General features: G+C 41.6%; 1 protein-coding gene across 1 annotated transcript; it reads left to right on the top strand.

Annotated features, from left to right (window-relative positions):
* Window positions 1-292: 292 nt before the first annotated feature.
* BEST3 (bestrophin 3) lies at window positions 293-17,520 on the top strand. The gene is made up of 9 exons (XM_013947010.2): window positions 293-444; window positions 2,197-2,291; window positions 2,862-3,095; window positions 8,514-8,668; window positions 9,296-9,373; window positions 9,776-9,928; window positions 13,385-13,465; window positions 14,223-14,374; window positions 16,611-17,520. The coding sequence occupies exons 1-9, from the start codon at window positions 293-295 to the stop codon at window positions 17,518-17,520; spliced, it is 2,010 nt and encodes a 669-aa protein (XP_013802464.1).
* Window positions 17,521-18,692: the final 1,172 nt, after the last annotated feature.

Here is an 18,692-nt window from a genome sequence, read left to right on the forward strand (position 1 = left end):
ATCCCAGAGGCAGCATTGCATCTATCAATTTGCAGGTCTCAACGGGGCTTCTAATTGCAGGTTTTTATGTTTCTCTCTCTTTTTATATATATATATATATATATATATATATAAAAAAACACACACTCACTATGTATTTATGTATACATACACTATTATATGTGTACATGTGTGTGTAGATCTATGTATCTATCCTCTTTTCATTGGTGTGTTCAGGTTAGGACACACTGTCTAAAATGTTATTGGTTTCCTGCTTCTCTTCTACTGTTTCTAGGCACAGCCTGCCAAGACGATGACAGTCACTTATTCCAGCAAAGTAGCAAATGCCACTTTCTTTGGATTTCACAGATTACTCCTAAAGTGGAAGGGCAGCATCTACAAATTGCTGTACAGAGAATTTATTGTTTTTGCTACTCTTTACACAGCGATAAGTGTATTATACAGGTACACTCTTTCCGATTCACATCTCCTTAAATGTTATATTGAAGTTCACGCTTCACAGCATTAGGCTGATGGATGACTGTTTGGGGGGGAGGTTACTACATAATTATGATCTTTTCCTTGGACCTTTTATAATGTCCTTTCATTTCCACATTTGCTTTAATATTCCAGAGAAAGCATGTAGGGTATAAATAAAATACTCTCTAACTACGATATTCAACTGATTCTGCTTTCAGCCCTGTGCTCGTGTTGGCTGACAGCTCTACTGCTGTTAGGCCAAGTGAAAACCCAGAGCTAGCCTACGTTATACAGCTTCTGCCATTCTGACTTGGCAATGCTGAGCTTGCCTTTCAGCTTGAAATGATAAGTATAGACCTTTCGTCCTACTTGCAGAACATGTCTTCAGTTGCTCAGTGGTAGTTTCGTAGAAAACTCTGAAAAGTAATAATTTGAGGGGCAGTTTATATAGTCTTTTCCCAGGAAAAGTGAAGCTTTGCTTAAAGTAAGGGCAACATGACAAACTTTATTTTTACAGACCTAAGCTTGCAAAGCTAAGGGCTCGGCCCTTTGGCCAAACACAACCACATGGAAAATAGAAGTGACCCGTATGTCACAAGTATATATGCAAGTACCTGTGTGTAACACAGCACCTGTGAGGGTCAAGTTAGAAGGAAAATTACCTCCTCTGCCAAGATGTAAATTAAACACCGATATGACAGAAGCAATGCATCAATTAGTATATTGAATGCTTTAATTGATGAAGTACACTGCACATAGGTATCAAAATCAATGATTCACCTCTTACCTTGATCTGTAATTGGAGCTCAATGTTTTCATGTTATGTGGAACAAAGAGAAAATTAATTCAGTTTGTCGGTGATTAATCACTAACTTTCCAAAATGTTCAGCAGTTTAAACTCAGAAATAAGATTACAGTACTAATATGTAAAGAAATACAAATCCAAACTCTAGTTTTACGGAAATGTTAGGCAATTAAAGAATGTAGCAAATACACCATTGAAAGCATTCCATATGCCCTGCAGATTTTATTACACAATTGTAAGCAAAAGCACACCAAATACTTGTCATGTATAACTTTTAAATGAAATCAAAGAATAACTGTAATATACCTACAAATAAAATAATTGTTTGTGTTTAAGCTTCTTGTATTTCATTAGATATCTTTCTCCATGGGAAGAAGCTGCTGTGCTCCGCTCATTTTTTCTAACATCTGGTGAATATTTTCCTTGCTACAAAATAAATACAGTTGTTGAGTTTTTTCACCTTATGGATAAGACAAATTTCTTAGGAGTAAGAGTGAAAACTGCTGCAGCAATGTAGTGTTTTCAAATGACAGCAATACAGATTAGTAACCCTTGCAATTCAGGCAGACCTGAGCATTTTTATTAAGTAGCCCTCTGAAAAATGAGAGCAAGCTCTACTTGTGGGGTTATCACTTACTAACATTGCTGGTCTATATGAGATAGTATGCTAATCCCAAAGGTTTATTGATTCTAACTTGTAGTGCCAGTCCCATTAGTCATGAGGAAACTGCAAAGACCAGAAAATAATATTGTCTTCTCCTCCAGCTTATTACAGGCTACAAGTGTTCATCACTTTACCTTTAACAATTCACTTGAAGACATTAGCCAAGGTTGCTCCTGATTGCACATATATGATTATTTATATTTGTTTGCACTCTGTAGCTAGTGCCAGAATATTATGAAAGGACACATGCATTTTATTTTTGCTGCAGATTTTTTCTTACAGGAAGCCAAAAACGGTTCTTTGAAAAATTATCAATTTACTGTGACAAATATGCTGAACAAATCCCTGTAACTTTTGTGCTTGGTAAGTACTGGTTACATGTGAAATTATTCTCCAACACTGCTTCTGTCCAGGCATCATGAATGACTGTGCATGGGAGCATTTCAGAGCTGAGGGGCGTAGGGGAGATTAGAGGCTCACAATAAAATCATCAGCCTCCATTAGATCTCTTTAAGGTCAAGTTGCTTTTGTCACATCAACACATATGCTCAAGTCCTTAATGCACTAATGAAAGAGTAAAGTTTTCATACATATACATGCATATACATATATATATAGCCCACTAACACTGATATATTGTACCTGATCTTTCAAAAAACTAAATCCATTCAACTTCTACTAGAGTAGCAGAAATCTGGACGTTCATATTAACATACCATGAAATGCTCAGCAGAAAAGGGCCATGAAATTGTAGTGTCTATTAAATAATAAACATTGACTGCATGCATCCTGTTTTTGGACATAACTTACTGCTTTTATTCTGCAAAACGTGGTGACTCGGTCATATGAATAACACTCCACAACCTAAATCAAAGTAAGCTAAACAAAAACTCTGAATAGGTGCTGTTGTTTTTTTTTTCTTTAAACTCACAGGCTTCTATGTCACTTTGGTGGTGAATCGTTGGTGGAACCAGTTTGTGAACTTACCATGGCCAGACCGACTTATGTTCTTGATCTCTAGCTGTGTTCAGGGAAGAGACGAATATGGTCGCTTGATAAGAAGGACTCTAATGCGTTATGTGAATTTAACGTCTCTGCTCATCTTCCGCTCCGTGAGCACCGCCGTCTACAAAAGGTTTCCCACCATGGACCACGTGGTAGGAGCAGGTACAGTCAAGTTCTTGTTCCCAGCATTTCTTTCCTTCACAGGTGGGGGCGTGGGGAGGGGAGGGATCAGCCTCTTTTTTTCTTTCCTCTTCAGCCATGTGTGTCTGTCATACTAGTCCATGTCAAAGCTACCACATTTTTTGTCAGTGGCTTAAATGAAGCATGTTTAAATGGCCATTTATACTGCTCTTAAGGTCTTCATCTAGTGACACTGTAAAAGTCACAGTGAGTCTGAGACTCCTAGAGGGATCTGTTTTCAGACCACACAAAGGCCATAGGCCTGCCTGAACAGGCATATGGAGCAGGTACAATCAAAGCTTTCCAAAAGTTGAAAAATTATGTAGTTGCAGTGTAATACAATGCAGTTGCATTGCTGAGATGTTACTGCTTTGCCTCAATGTCTAGGATATGACTTTTTCTAGCCTGTTGGAGACTAGCCTCCATAGGCATTTCACAATTACAGCTTCATCTCAATTATCTGTGAGTAGATTGTGCATGTCATAGATTGGCTGTGATACACTAAAAAAAACCCCAACCTCCTAATTTTTTTTCTTTAAACTTACAACCTCACCATAAGTTCAGTTTTTTCAAGGATAAATATACTAAGTATTAAGCATGTCTTTATTTTCTGTTTGTTTTGATTACACAACAGTTGACTGTAATGATGGGGAAGAGAGCTTAATCTTGTAAGAATTTGTTTGTCTATGAAGGAGTGGCTGCTGAGTATTTAAATGCGAGGTGTGATGCTCTGCCTTTTTCTGGGGTGACTGGATCAGTCAGTGTCAGGGGTAGAACACCAGCACAGAGATTTAATCATCTGTTTCAAATAGGAAGAGTCATATGTTTTCACTGAAGGTCTTGCATTTCTTAAAATTATTGCCTGTATACAGTGTGTATATATACATACATCCACATATGTGTGAGAAGCTTTGGATATTAAAAAAAAAAAAGAATCCACGCAGAATGCAGAATGCACTCTTCTTATTGACAGAAACTGTTCATGGTCTCCTCTTTTCCAAATACTGTTGGATTTTGAATTTCACTTCCTTGTGCTTTTCAACAAACTTGTTTACCTGAACCTGTGAGCGGCCAAGGAAGCTTCTGGCACTCTCCCCGGCAATCTGCTTCTAATACACACTGGAAAATTACAGCATTTCCAGCAGGCTAATCCAGCTCTGCCTCCCTATTGCTAAAGACAATCTGTTCCAAAAGAGACAAAATGTCACAGCATTGTACAAAAATTGAAGACTGGAAAACAAGATTTTTTTTGCACAGTGGAAAATATTCTATTACACACTGTATAGCTAAGTCTTGACAATATAGTCAGCTCTGTGGATTTTCATACATATTGTACCACAGATTTTTTTGTTGATGCGGCACTGAGCACTTGAGGACATATTGTGCTACTCTTACATACAGTGACTAATATAGTACTGTGCAATTATCCCATCCCTTATTCCCTATGGCATTATATAACAGACTGCATGGGGAGTGCAACATTTAATATGAATACGGGTGGCAGAATCCAATACTTAAAGAGCAGTCATCATTGAAGGAACGTATGCCAATTTTGCATATCAGACTCAGAATTGCCATGGTAAGAATATTTCTACACATTTTGCTTTTCAGCAAATGAACTGCTTAAATTCATAGATTTTAAATCAGAGAGCAGTATTATGGTAATCTAGTCTGACTCATCCATAACACAAGGCATAAAAGCTTATTCACAACACCCTTTAGAGAGTTGTAACTTCTGACTGAACTATAATATCTCTAGGAATATAACCAGCCCTGATTTAAAATTTAACAGAGTACAACGGAGAATACACGACATCCTAGGTGAATTGACGTTCACAATGGTGAATTCCCTGTTGAAAGGTGGAATTGTATTCTGAGTATGAACTTGTATAGAGTCATCTTCTCCTCATTGGGTTTTTTGATAGGTTTGGTAGTTCTTTCCTAATTAGATGAAAACACCATTTTCTCTCAATAGCTACCTATTAACAGAGTGCATAAGGGTTGGAATAAACTTAGTAGCTCGGCCTTCTTTAGCCTCTTCCTACAAGGTATCTTCTTCAGTTCTGGATCTTCCTTGCAACTCTCTTCTAAATTCTTTTTCATTTTTAGCGTTCTGTATGGAACTGGAGGCAGTAGATTCATGTTGATTCATGACATCATGATGCTGATGCATGACCTATGACGTGAGTGTCACATATGCAGCACTCCTAAGTTTGCAAATCCTGTTTGCTGAACGGTACGAAAGGAGAGCTAGATGCTCAAGAGCATGAGACACAAAAATCAACAACTGGGCAGAAAGTGGCCTAAACTAGCCGATAGGAAATGCTGAGGAGATACAAGAAGTGTGAGCCCCATACTTCTCAGTGACAAAAATACCTTCTGCTGGTTGGTATTCATAGTCCCAAACCCTCTGCTGGAGTGAGATAGCTAAATTAATCCTTTCTCACATAATACAGTGAAAGCAACAGAAAGCGAACCCCCTTTTTCATCTATTTGACCACCATCAGAGAGCTCTGTGGAGAAGTGGGAGGCTGCTGATCAGCTCCTTCTTCCTCTAACCACCACCTTTGGGGTATTTGAAGCGGATGACCTGAACCAATCCTGTCTCAAACCATTTGATCTTGAAGGGAGACCTGAATATTCTTTGAACTCATGAGAGGTAGAAGAAGTGACTGTTTTCAATCAGGCTTGTGTTCTCATTAGAAAAAAAGTCAAGCTTGTTTAACAGGACCTGTTTTTCCATTAGATCACATTGACTGACTTGGTCTATATTATTGTACTTTAATTCTTTATTGATTGTAGTGCAAGTCAAACTTCTCATACTTTTGCAAGGGTTCAATGCCCTATCATTCCCCAGATCATCCTTTTCAAGATCTTGGCATGCTATTTGACAAGTATTTTCAGTTTTCTGGAACTTCTCCAGTGTTCCAGCACTTGTCAAAAAAAACCAACATTCCTATTCAGAGAGTTACTCAGCTAGTTCTTTGAATACTCTTGAATAAAAATAATATGACCATATTCAGAAACCATTTAATTTTAAGAACTTAGGTTTAATATCCTGAAACTGATGAAATATAAAGTGTTTCTTTACCACTGCAATCACAACAAGTGGTTCTATACTGCATATTGCTTGTATTGCTGTAACCTTCACCAGCAGTCGCAGCAATCCAGAACTGCTTAATATTTTCTGTGGTAAGAATACTAGGCATTATTAATGTCCATCAAAGAGAATACTTAATTAACATAAACATGAACACCGTAACTTTACAAATAATGACAGCTTGAATTTTATTGTTAAAAGAATAATGTTTTGCTTAGTTTTTCTGAACAAAAAGATACCCAGCTTAAGTGGAGAGCTGGACTGACTCTTGGACCTTTGCTATTCTTCATGACCCTCTGGCTGTGTCCTTCTAGATAATGACTTCCCAGAGCTTCTCAATTGAATTGCATCCAATGTTTCCTCCAGACTATCAATTTTCTGATATTCTGGTGCCTCTGGTTCAGCATCATAGAAGCATCTTTTCCTGTCCTGCACTAAGAAGGTTGGCCAGCCGCAAATCAAAGGCAGCCTAAAAGGCTGACGTAGGAGTCATGACTAGCATGCCAAATTGTCCGGTTGCCTGATTATTTCTGTGTAGATGATTATACAAGCACAACCGCCCAGGGACCTTTTAAAAGCTATACCTTATTCTGTTCTTCAGTTCCAGAATGATTCAGGAGTACTGAATCTTGCTGCTGAACTTTCATTCTTTCACAGAACTTTTCTTCTTGCCCAACAGCAATAATTGCTTCATTTCGGTGGTTGCAGCACCTCACACGTCTTGTGCTGTATCATTGCAACTGTACAACAACAACATCATTTTCCTCACCAAAAGAATATTTAAGAAGGTCACCTTGTTTAACAAATCTGTTCTTACATTATTCACCTTTTTATACAAAAATCAATGCTGCATGGACTTTTATATATATTTTTATATATATTTTATATATATATATCTTTCTGATGCTTCATGTATCATTAGCAACATTAAAAATAACAGGCCAACTGGAAAAACTTAGTTACTAGTTGGAGACTAGGAAAAAAGTTCATCTCTATTTTCAAGTCCCATGTTAAGTTTTCAGTGCTCAAACATAAATTTAATTAGATGAACCACTTGTTTTTATGTTGCTTTGCAACTAGCCACTGCCTGTCCTATTCCAGAGCCAATATTAACACAAGTAAAGAAGCCTTTACACCCACCCTGGCAGCTGACCCACACACCTGAGCAAAAATTAAGATTTCCCAAAGCTAAACATTGCACCAATCCCAGGAAATACATAATTTGGACAAAGGAAATCTGTGCAGTCCCTGTCGCAAATTTTCCCAGGCGGGTTTTCTCAGCAGCACGGGCAGAAGGAGGACAGCAGGGCAGAGCTGAGCTTCCTTGCCGGCAAAGCCCAAGGGGGCTGAGGTGTTGCTCCAAAACGCCAGCTGCTCCCACGCCACCCCGGGCACAGTGCAGCCCCGGCGGCTATGCTGCCAAGCGCGGCTCCGGCTCCCCTGCCAGCTCACCTTGCAATTACTTGCAGTAGAGGGAAGCAGGATTTTGCAAGGCCGGGGTAAGTCTTGCAGGAAATATAATGCCTTCCCAGCACCACGGCAAGGCAAATTGCCAGGCAGAGCGCAGCTTCAGCCTGCAGATCCAGAGCACGTGACCTGGCCCCATGTCCCGCTAGCGGTGGGGTTTCTGGGCGTGAGGCCTTTCCTGTCTCTTTGCACACCTTCGCAACCCCGAAGAAAACATGAAACACAATCTGGTGGAGAAGTATTTCACTGGCAGAAGGCACGCTTGCTACTGAGCTCTGTTTACCGAGCGCAGTCTTATCCTCTGCGGCCTGCTCACTACTTTGCGGCTTTACCAAAAGCTTATCAGACTCAAGAGGTCATGAGACTTCCCTTATAACATATGCTGAGTTATTGCAACCAGCCATCATTGCTGAAAGGCAAGTTTCTTGACTGATGTCATTCAGTTCCTTATTTTTCTGAAAGTAGAATATGAAACTAGAGAGCAGTCTGCACAATACTTAGCATTATATGCATCTTCAACGTTTCAGCAGCCACACATGGGAACATAGTAATTTTAGATTGTTGCATATATACATGAAGAGGGATTTTGTGTGGATAGTTATTTCAAGAGGTTGTTTCAAGCAAGATTCATCCTGGAAGAAAACTCCAAAAAAGGAGGTTAATAGTTACAATTACAAATATTTTTCTGCATGGTTCTATGCAAACACCGCATAAACACATTCACATCTGCCTCAAACCAGGCAACTGCCTGGAAATTCACATTCCATCAACATTTATAGCATAAATCGCACTGACTGCACACAATAAACCAACTTTTTTTTTTTTGTAAATAGGTTTTATGACAAGATATGAAAGAAAAATATTTGATGATCTTAAGTCTCCCCATCTTAAATACTGGGTTCCGTTTGTCTGGTTTGGAAATTTGGCATCAAAGGCACGAAAAGAGGGTAGAATTCGAGATAGTGTAGATCTGCAGACACTGCTGAACGTAAGTAAAAAAGTAAATACACAGAAAACTAATCTTAGATTGCTATGCAGTAGCTTTTCACTTACACAGTTTGATTTAGTACACACAATTCTCCAGTCTCATCTAAATGTTCTTACTCAATGTTTATGCCACTTTTCTCTGTGTACCAGTTTACATGAATGAAAATATAGCAGCAATTCACTGGAATTATATTTATATAACTGAGAAGATATTGACTGAAAAAACAAATTGGGGAGCAAAAATATATTCTAGCGTATACCTATACCGTTGCCAGAGAAGGGAAAATAATCTACCTAAATAATTCATTAAGTGGTCAAACATCCTTTTTATGATATAATATATCCTTTTTAATATATCACTAGACTGTAAATACCTTTGAGAAAATGAAACAAAGGATAATTTGTGAAATACATATTATGCTAAACATTCTAAGTCCATAAATTAAGTGAATATTCAAACATGCCAATGGGCTGCTGCATATAACTGTGTTATCAATTTATACTACACTTTCTCTTTTTCCTCTCCTTTTACATGTATAAAAATGAATTGTAACAAAATGCGTGCTGTTTAGAATTGAACATGATACTATTTTGTTTTGTTGGGTTTTGCTGTTTTTTTTCTTTTTAGGAGATGAATAAGTACCGGTCTTGGTGTAGTCTTTTGTTTGGTTATGACTGGGTTGGAATTCCACTGGTCTATACACAGGTACTGAGATGTTCCTGTTTGAAACCAGACCTCCGAAAAATGGGAGATTAGTGCAAAGCATCTGCTGCCTTGACTAGAGTGTCCGAGCTGTTGAGCACTCATTGACTCACACTGGATTTAGTCCATAGGACAGATGCCTGGCTAAATATTTAAGTCATATTTAATGCAAAGATGTTTGGAGGCTTTACATAATTTGGGAGAGGGGGAAGCACTGAAATATTTCTATGTTTCCTGGGTCCACTTGCTGGCCATAATTACTTCATGGAGCCTCTTTATTTGTAATGGCTCTCTACACATTTGTGAATAACACTGTGAAAGTCATTCAGAGGCCTTTAGGTATGTGATGCCTTATGCATAAGACTGTATTATTGCATGATTTCAATTAAGTTTTGTTCTTTGCAGGTTGTTACTCTTGCAGTCTATACTTTTTTCTTTGCCTGCCTGATAGGGCGTCAATTTTTGGATACTGACCAAGGGTATCAGGGACATGACTTAGATCTTTACATTCCAATCTTCACACTGTTACAGTTCTTCTTCTACGCAGGATGGCTCAAGGTAAACTAGTTTTCTGGAAAGGTAATGGGGGAACTCTCCCTAGGTGAGTTGGTGAAGGTGTCAGAGCTGAAGTCAAGGTATCAGATTTATGGCACACTATAAAGTCACTGAAGAGTAATGGAGTTACACCAAAGCTGAATTCAGCCCAAAGTGTCCTGTGGTCGATCTTCAAGAAAAACTTTGAAAAACATCCAATATATTTTTTAATTCCATCCAACAGATCTTAGAGTAAGAAATGATCAGGAACCTGAAAGAGCCCATTTTATTAGGAATAGTGCACTGACAGCTCCCCAAGGAAGTGTTACTTCAGCAAAATCCAGTCCCAGGACTTGGACTATAAATTGACAGATGAAAGATTAAAAAAGCTCTTTCTCCCACTCTGCAGTGTGATGGGAAAATGCTGTTGCAGACCTGGTGTGAACTGAAAGGGACTGAACCACAGTCTCTTCTTATGATCAAAGGCAGCCTTTAGTATCTGCTGTTAACCTAATCAGATGCAGGCAATTAAAGGTCTCCAATTTCAGAGGGCTATCAAACCGTGACAGCTAATATTGGTTACAATGCTACTGCATTAAAAAGTTCATTAAAAAGAAGAGTTATAGAAGGAACTGGATGCTACCCATCAGCCCACTGATGGCTGGTCAGTTAGCATATCGTCATCAGTCCGATAGTTATGTAATTAAGCCATACACTTCATATCGATTCTCTCCTCCTCAATGAGTATCAAAGTAGACTAATTGACCAAAAGGTTTCAAATAAAAAGCAAATATGTACATTAGGGCCTCTGTGCATTAGGATTTCCTTTTGGATTTAATAATCAGGGCTGAGAACTTAGAGCTAACTTTTGCATTAGGATACAAATTGCACAGAATTGGCCAGTTTTAAAGCCAAATACTGGCAGCCCTCTTCCCACAGCCAACTGAAAATGGCAGAGTAAAAAGGCAGCGTCCCAAATTGGCAGCTGGCAGGAGCAGTAACCTGCCTACTCTGCAGAGGCCTGCAGGCGGGCTTCTCTTACCCTCTGTCCTAAGGGGTGCAATCTGGGGGTAAAGAAACAATTTGCAGCATAGGGTGCAATCAAGAAAAGAGATGGCGAAAGAGAGACTCGCAGGCCACTGCTCCTGCAAAGCCCATTGACGGGAAGAGCTTCGTGCATGGACAGCTCACGGGATAATGTCTTCTGTTTGTAAAACACCCCTCCAGTTTTGATTCATTTGTGTCATCAGCTGAATGATGTTTTACATTTTATAGCTGGTGAGATACTTATGGGCCTTAAAAATCATGTATTTTTAAAGGAACAGCTTTTTTAAGGTAAGTTGTAAAAAATGTATTTGCATCTGTGGACCCTTGTCTTCTGAGTCGGGAAATATCAATGAAGATTAGTCAAACCCCACAGTATGGATCTTTTTTTGCTGCTGCTTTTTTGTTTGTTTTCAAAGATGTTGACTCACTCAGTGTACAAGTGCTTCTTGTGCCTGTCTCTCGTTGTGCCCATTAGACACATCAGTGTACATGCAGCTGCAGCATAGATTTTCTTTCTTTAAAGCTGCAAATGCTTACACCATCGTTTATGCGAGGCTTTGTCTCTAGGGAACGTCTCTTAAGGTTTTACTAGCGGGTTACAAAACCATAAACAGTTTTGGGCTCAGTCTTCCTGCCTTTGCTCCACCTGTGGCGCACAAACAGTGAGGTTGTTCCTCTTGACCACCCCAAGGGGAGCACTTTCCCCTTCACGTACACCCCAGGCTGTGGGTAGCGCCATTTCCAGTTAGGTTCAAGATTTCCAGCCCACTCCTGATGACGTCAGGAGTAAGTTGTCATTATAACGGAAAAATCTTGTGCATAAAAAAAAAAAAGAAAGAAAGGGAGGAGGAGCAGTTTAAAAAAGCAGGTTTAAAATCGGCAGTGCTCCCTCAGAGCGGCGGGTTGCCTGCACCCGTGGTGCTGGAGAATCCTGGCTATTTCTATCGTGAAGGTTAAAGCCTTTTTCCTGCTGGGTGTATCAGACCTTGGCTGCTGGACTGTAAAAACGGCCGAGAACTATTGACTTCCAGGAACATAGCAGTTCCCCAGAAATTATGGCTAAACTGAGCTCATTCCTTGGCCTCAGGCCTGATTTGTTACACATACAACAGAGGGGCAAAGTTTCCCATCACGTGAGACATGTCTAAAACCCCATTTTCATTTCTGTAATAGACAGGCCATCCACGGGCTCAGCTGTCGTGACAGGTTTTGCAGTGCATTTTTGTGGGGTGATTCCCCAGTTTGCACCAAACTGATCTGGTGTTTTCCCTGCAGAGCCCCTGTGCAATTTGCTTTTGGGCTTATTGCTATTCCAGCAGTTACGTAACTATATCTGAAATATAATGCCACGGGGCAGAACGACGAGTGTGAGCACAGATGTCCTCTGGCTCCTTTGCAGTCCCCCGTCCTTATCTGGGGTTTTTATAGCGTTGGTCTTTTCAGCAGCTGGTTTGTCATCTTCCACCACCAGCCTGGGAGGTGCTAGCATAGGTCAGTCAGCAAGTAACTACCTAATGGTACAAGCTAGAGGAACTTAAACATGAGGCACATGCAAAAAAATAGCCACGGGGTGACCGCCTTACTATTACAGGTTGTTTTAGATCACAGCAGTCCCTAGAGAGGTCCATGAGGGGCCTGCTCAAAATTTTAGCAGAGACCATTGCTTTGCCCACAGCCGTGTCAGCCCTGGCAGTTGGCCACTGCCACCGTCCATGGTCCCGAGGATCCCGGCAGGATCTGGGGGGCTCAGCAACAATGTGCTCAGCTCCAACGCTGGGGCTGAAAAAGAGAAACAGAAGGAAAAGAGCATGGGGAGGAGGGAAGGATATTTAAAATCTCAGTGTACTGAGGAACTGAGAAATAGAGAAGCACTCTGAATTTCCTAAATTTTTTTTTTTTTTTGCATTTTCCCATTTTGTATCTTTCCCCCCCCCAGCAGCTGTGGTCTTTTTCCCCACAACATATGTGGCGTCCGGGGCCGAGCCAGCCAGACAAACTGTATTCTTTCCAGAAAAATTCAGTTTTGTTTTGCTCAGAAATATTAACTGAACAGGCTGGCAGAGTACTGTAGCGCATAATGCAATAACAGAGCCCTTAGCTGCTATACCATCAATTTAAATCAGCCCAAGCTAACAGTAATGAGAGGTAATGACTGTCATGTGGGACAGCTACAGCAGCCTGGCCGTTCCTCAATTCCTAGTAGCCGGCTAGTGCCAACGATCCTGACTGACAGCACCAACGAGGCGTCGAGGTACAAACCTGCAAGGGAAGCAAACGGGTCCTCTACGAGGCTGGCAGAAACGTCATGCTGGAGCTCAGGCAGTGATCGCAAGTGACAGCGGGGAGAAGGAAATCAGATCGTATTTGCTCTAAGGAGGCAGCAGCCCTGTGGTTGCACGCCTGCCTCTGTTCACCGTCTCCTTTTCCTCCTAGGTCGCTGAGCAACTTATTAACCCGTTTGGAGAAGATGATGATGATTTTGAAACTAATTGGTGCATCGATAGAAATTTACAGGTTGCTGTTGTTATTTCTACTTCCAGCTTTACCATATTGTATATTATAATTTAATTTAATACTAGTTCTTGTACTGAGGCACAAAATAATGTCGTCAAGGGTCATGGAAACAGAATCTTTCCCTGAAGGAATACCTATGGTTGTGATCCCCATATTTCTGTTTTTACATGCTAATTCATCATGGATTTGGTATTTGATATTTCTTGTTGCCTGATAAAAGATGCAAACAGCTGACCCCACACTATAAACTCAGTTTATGCCTGGAAAAATAAGTAATGTAGGTCAATCCTGCAAAATCCCAAAGCCATCTATTCCCTTATAGATGAAAACATATTTTGGCAACTATTGTATATTAATCTTTCTGAAAAAATAAAGATGAAGATACAGAAGACACCGAACAGGGCCCTGAACCAATAAACACGGCTCATACCATGACTTGTGCTGTGATACTGCCCTCAGCATTGCCTGCGGCCAGCACAGGAAGCAGTTTCCTCCCCCAGTGGCAGGAGCTGCGAGATGCAGATATCTTTGCAACATGGAAAACTCCAGTTGCAATAAAATTTATGCTTTCGTGGGAATAGGAGGGTTTGGGGGGACTATATTTTAATACTGTGTCTCTTCGCAATGCTCAGGCTAGCACGCGCAGCTTACTGAAAAGAGTTTCCAGAAAAAACATTGGCCCAGGCAGTATAAAGCAGATTATTTTGTACACTCCGCTATATTGAAAGTGACATGATTTATACCAAAAAAATCTAAGGTCTCACTTCTGGCGGTGGACGAGATGCACATGAACTTACCAAGGCTGGAGAAAGATATTTACTGGAACGACTCCTCTGCCCGGCCGCCCTACACCAAAGCAGCTGCCGATTACTGCATTCCCTCGTTCCTCGGGTCGACTATCGAAATGGGGTGAGTAGCACGAAAGGGCCGTAATGCCCTCAGACACAGCACTGCAGGCACTTCCTGTGACTCTGTCCACTGGAGCGAACCTGCCGCCAGCCGTGGCAGCTGGGTCCGGCCCCGACACGGGGGGAGCCCCCGATGGCCAGCCCCACGGCGGCAGCTCTTCTTTGGGCAGCCACCTCAGAAATTGCACTTTGTAATAAATTATCTTAAAAATCCACTTCCGCTGGAGGAGAGGGTTGAAGTGGCCAAGGGTCAGGGATGTGAGCGGGGAAAGTAGGGATGGGATTTGATGTTATTCGGGAAGGAGAGGACAGACTGATGTTGACGGGATGATGTCTTCAGCAGTCCATGTGCTCATATGTGTTGTGCACCTCTATCTTAAATGGTCTAATTAATAAATAGAGTATGCTGGTGGGGCTTGTTGATAATCTCTGAGTACAAAATGCTACGTGAACACAGTGACTGACTTTTCTTAATAATTTTCAATTTACTACAGTCTCTCCACATCCCCTACCCAATTAGCACAAGCGCTTTTCCTCTGCTTGTTCAATCAGCAGATGCTTCCTTCTGTCTTGCTGGCTAAAATCGATTGAGATTGTTGTGAAGGTAAACAAGACATGATCTTACACGTTGTATGATTTTTCATTGACTAATAATCTAGGCGTGGAAGTTGGAGTGGTCAGATTTTTTGAAAAGAGAAGAAGAGGAGTTGTTTGCAGAGATCATTACAAGAGCCGTTATTATAAACACTACGAGGATATAGCATTGCCCAGTGTTGTCAGGATCTATATTAAAAAACAGTGATAGGCCAGTCAGCTTATAAACTGTTGAGTTTAAACACTTGTGACATGCTGCAATATAAAACAGATCGGTAAGTGTAAATAACAAATACTAGAGCATGTAGACATCTCTATCTGAAAATCTTTTTAAAAATCTTCATAGCAGCCTTTCTGTAGCTTTAAAAATTATCTTGAGGTGTCTTCCATTTTTCCAGAATTTTCCAGTCTTTATCCAAGTAAAGCATGCTTAATTTTTTGCTTCAGTTGGCTTTGAAAAGGAAGTCAGCGTTTTCTCATTTATTCCTCCTAGTTTTGCATTTTTGCCAAGCATTATAACAAAAAGAACAATGCTTTTATACCAGTTCCTTTTATCACACAGAGCCTTTTCAGAAACTTTTCTGTTTTGGAAAAATTATAAAACAGCTGACAGAAAAGCAGAGAAGAAAAACCCATAGATATGCTGACTTTTTTTAAATCAAGTATTTTCTCCTCATAACTCTTTCTCCACTCATCTTTAAAAAAGAACTAGGTAGTTCTTATGTGAACTTCAAAACCAAGGTCTAAAGACTCATCCAAGTCTGAAGCAAGTATAGATAATGTGAGACAAAAATCCATACCCTTCTCTTTCTGGTCCAGCATGTTCATAAATGTTGGGTGAAATTCCTCTGTCCCTCTGGGTTAACATTACCTCCCTGTGCTCGTCACCTCAGACCTAGCCTAAACCCCTTTGAAACCCTTGTCCTTAGGACCGATACCTGGGGCAGTTTGCCTGGTCCTCTGGGCTGCGTTGTCAGTAATGTATGCTGAATCACCTGGCAGATGAAGCAGTAGTCATCCTCGTTATCCACCCAGACTGGGCAGGAAAAGAGTAGCAATTACAGGTGGGACTTTGAAATGCATCATCATGCCTTAGAAGCAAATGAGATGTGAGCACCTGGGTTGTTCCAACGTGTTTTGAAACCCTCCCTCTCTGTTTCCAGGAGCAGATTTTTATTATTGGCATTTTTGCCCAAAGAACTCTGCTGACAAAGTATCTACAGCCTTGGACAAGGATGTCCCCTTCCCCTCACCCTAATGGCGAACCTAACCATGTGGGGTTGTCATAGTGCTGCAGCCACTCAGCACAGTAGCTTAGCACAGCTGCCCTGGCTCCTAACACAAATACGAAATGGGGCCAGGGGCCCACTTTGATACTTTCACAACCTGGTCCTCAGGCAAAGAGACACCTGAATGCTGAGAGCTTTCCAGGCGATCCAGCAGTCGCAGAGGAACAGGCACTCTTGCCAGGTGTCCTCACCCATTTTTCATCCCTTCCATGCCCTTCCTCAGGGACACATTAGGGCTTTGGTTCTTAAATATGCTCTGTTATTGCTGCCTTCCTGCCAAGACATACATATTTGCATATATACTGCATCCTTCCTGTACGTAAGTGACACCTACTACCTGACTTTATTTGGCAGGCTGGCTGATACAGAGTTCCTCTATGGGGAAGAGTGGCCATGGGAAGAGGAGAAACACAGAAGACAACATTCGGTGCTGAGAAGAGTTAAGAGATTTCTCAGCGTCCATGAGAGTCCTTCATCTCCTGCTCACCGGCGCTACAATCGGCAGACAAGTGAGAATTCAGTGTTTTTCCCAGCAGATGAAAAGGGGCACATCAGACATTTGCAAGAAATGCACACAAGAGGGAGACATTCTACCTCCAGCTTCAAGAAGAAACATGAAGGACCTGACAGAAGTAATAGACTTCATTGCAGCAGAGATTTAGGACCTATAACAGAAACCTCTAGGAATGACGCACAGTTTAGCGACAGCGACAGCTCATCCAAGACAAACAAGTCGGTTCCCAAGGTTATCGTTTCTGAAGCTGAGGAGAAGGCACCTGATATGCTGGGCAAACCAAATCTGCAAACCGACTGCACTACAAGTGTGCCAGAAAAAGACAAGCTGCAAGGGAATCTAACTGAGACAGATGTGACTCTTCTGGATCTTCCACTTGTCCCTCCAGAAATGTCTACATATCGCCCTAACTCTGAGACACATCAGTCACTTCCTAGTGTGATAGGGGAGCCCAAACATGAAACGCACAGTAGTAGTATAGCAGGTTTCATAACAGATCATGAGAGAAGCCCTCAGCGATGGAGTTTACCAAGTTTCCACAGTCATAGTACAATGTTAAATGCCAACTCTGCACCTCCTTTAGCAGATTCTGGGACAACGTCCCAACAAAGGACCTTAAGTGATGGAAAAGATGTTGCTACTGCTGCTGCTCCAGATACATTGGAAATGCATCACTTATTGGAACACCTGGATACTAAAGAAACAGCTATAGTAGAATTTTCTAATGAGAAAAGTGAAAGAAACCTTTGACTGTGCTTCCTCTGAGTCTGGCTGAACTTCCTGTCTTTTCTTGAAAGTGGTTCTCGCACAGAGAGAAAATACAGAATGGCAGACAATGCTCAGACAAGTCCTGAGCAAATCCAACAGAGGATTTGGGCACCTGAATATGAAGCATTACGGTGACTTGCTTTAAGGCACCTGGTTGCTGGCTTGAAATCTCTGACCCTGTGGGGAGCACTTTTATGGGGAGAACTGGGAGCCTCAGGAGTGGATGCAAACCAGCCAGCACGTGCAGCAGTGAGCTGCGTAGGCTTACCTATAGGAAACAGGGGGGTTATCAAAAAAGCAGAGGTGGCTCTATGCACTTTGGATTCAGCCGGAACACAGGCACCACCGGCCATTCCGTCAGACTAAGGTTCATAACATTCTTTTATAGGATCCACCAACACTTTTGGTTTCTAGTCAAGTGGCTAGAGGGGAGGTGTGGACTCAATTCCCTCCTCAGCCTGGAGAGATTTAGCATCCTCATCCCTCACCATCCCAGGGAACACCCTGAAAATCAGGCTCCTCACTCGTGTGAGGTGAGAGTCTGCTCCACGCCTGCTGAAGCTATGCCACTACACAGTGAAAACAAACAAACAAAAAATAAGGATTAAATATTTAGCTTCACTAGGAAAAATGGAGGACACAAAACTGCTGATGACCTGGGCACAGGAGCCAGCGTAAGGTCCCTGCTCCTTGGAGTGTGTATGTGGTTTACCCCATGGCTGTTTACAGTAAATTGGCATTCCCATGTGGCCTCCCTGGTGATGATGGTGCCATGGCGCTCTCCCAAGAGGTGGGAGAAGTGAGGAGAACCTGAGCCAAGGGCTCTGCTCTCGTGGGTGGGTGTTACACCAGGGCTTTTCAGCTGGCAGCCCACAGGCTACAGTCATCCCACAGGGGACAGCCAAATGGGCTGCTGACTGCTAACAGAAATTGCTCTCCACTTCCTTCCCTCACTCCCTGTTCCCACACTGTCCAGACATCCCACACACATTAATGCAAACCTGAGACAGCAGTAGGTGGCTCCCGCTGCTCCTAGGGTGCCAAGCCACCTCCCAGTAGCAGCTGACCTTTCAGCTGCCACTCCTGCAAGAAGTCCCAAAGCAGACCCCAAAAGCAGCAGTGGCTCTTTGTTTTTAGCTCTCCCCTACGTATAC

Source organism: Apteryx mantelli, chromosome 1, assembly GCF_036417845.1.
Source record: "Apteryx mantelli isolate bAptMan1 chromosome 1, bAptMan1.hap1, whole genome shotgun sequence".
In the NCBI taxonomy this organism is placed as follows: domain Eukaryota; kingdom Metazoa; phylum Chordata; class Aves; order Apterygiformes; family Apterygidae; genus Apteryx; species Apteryx mantelli.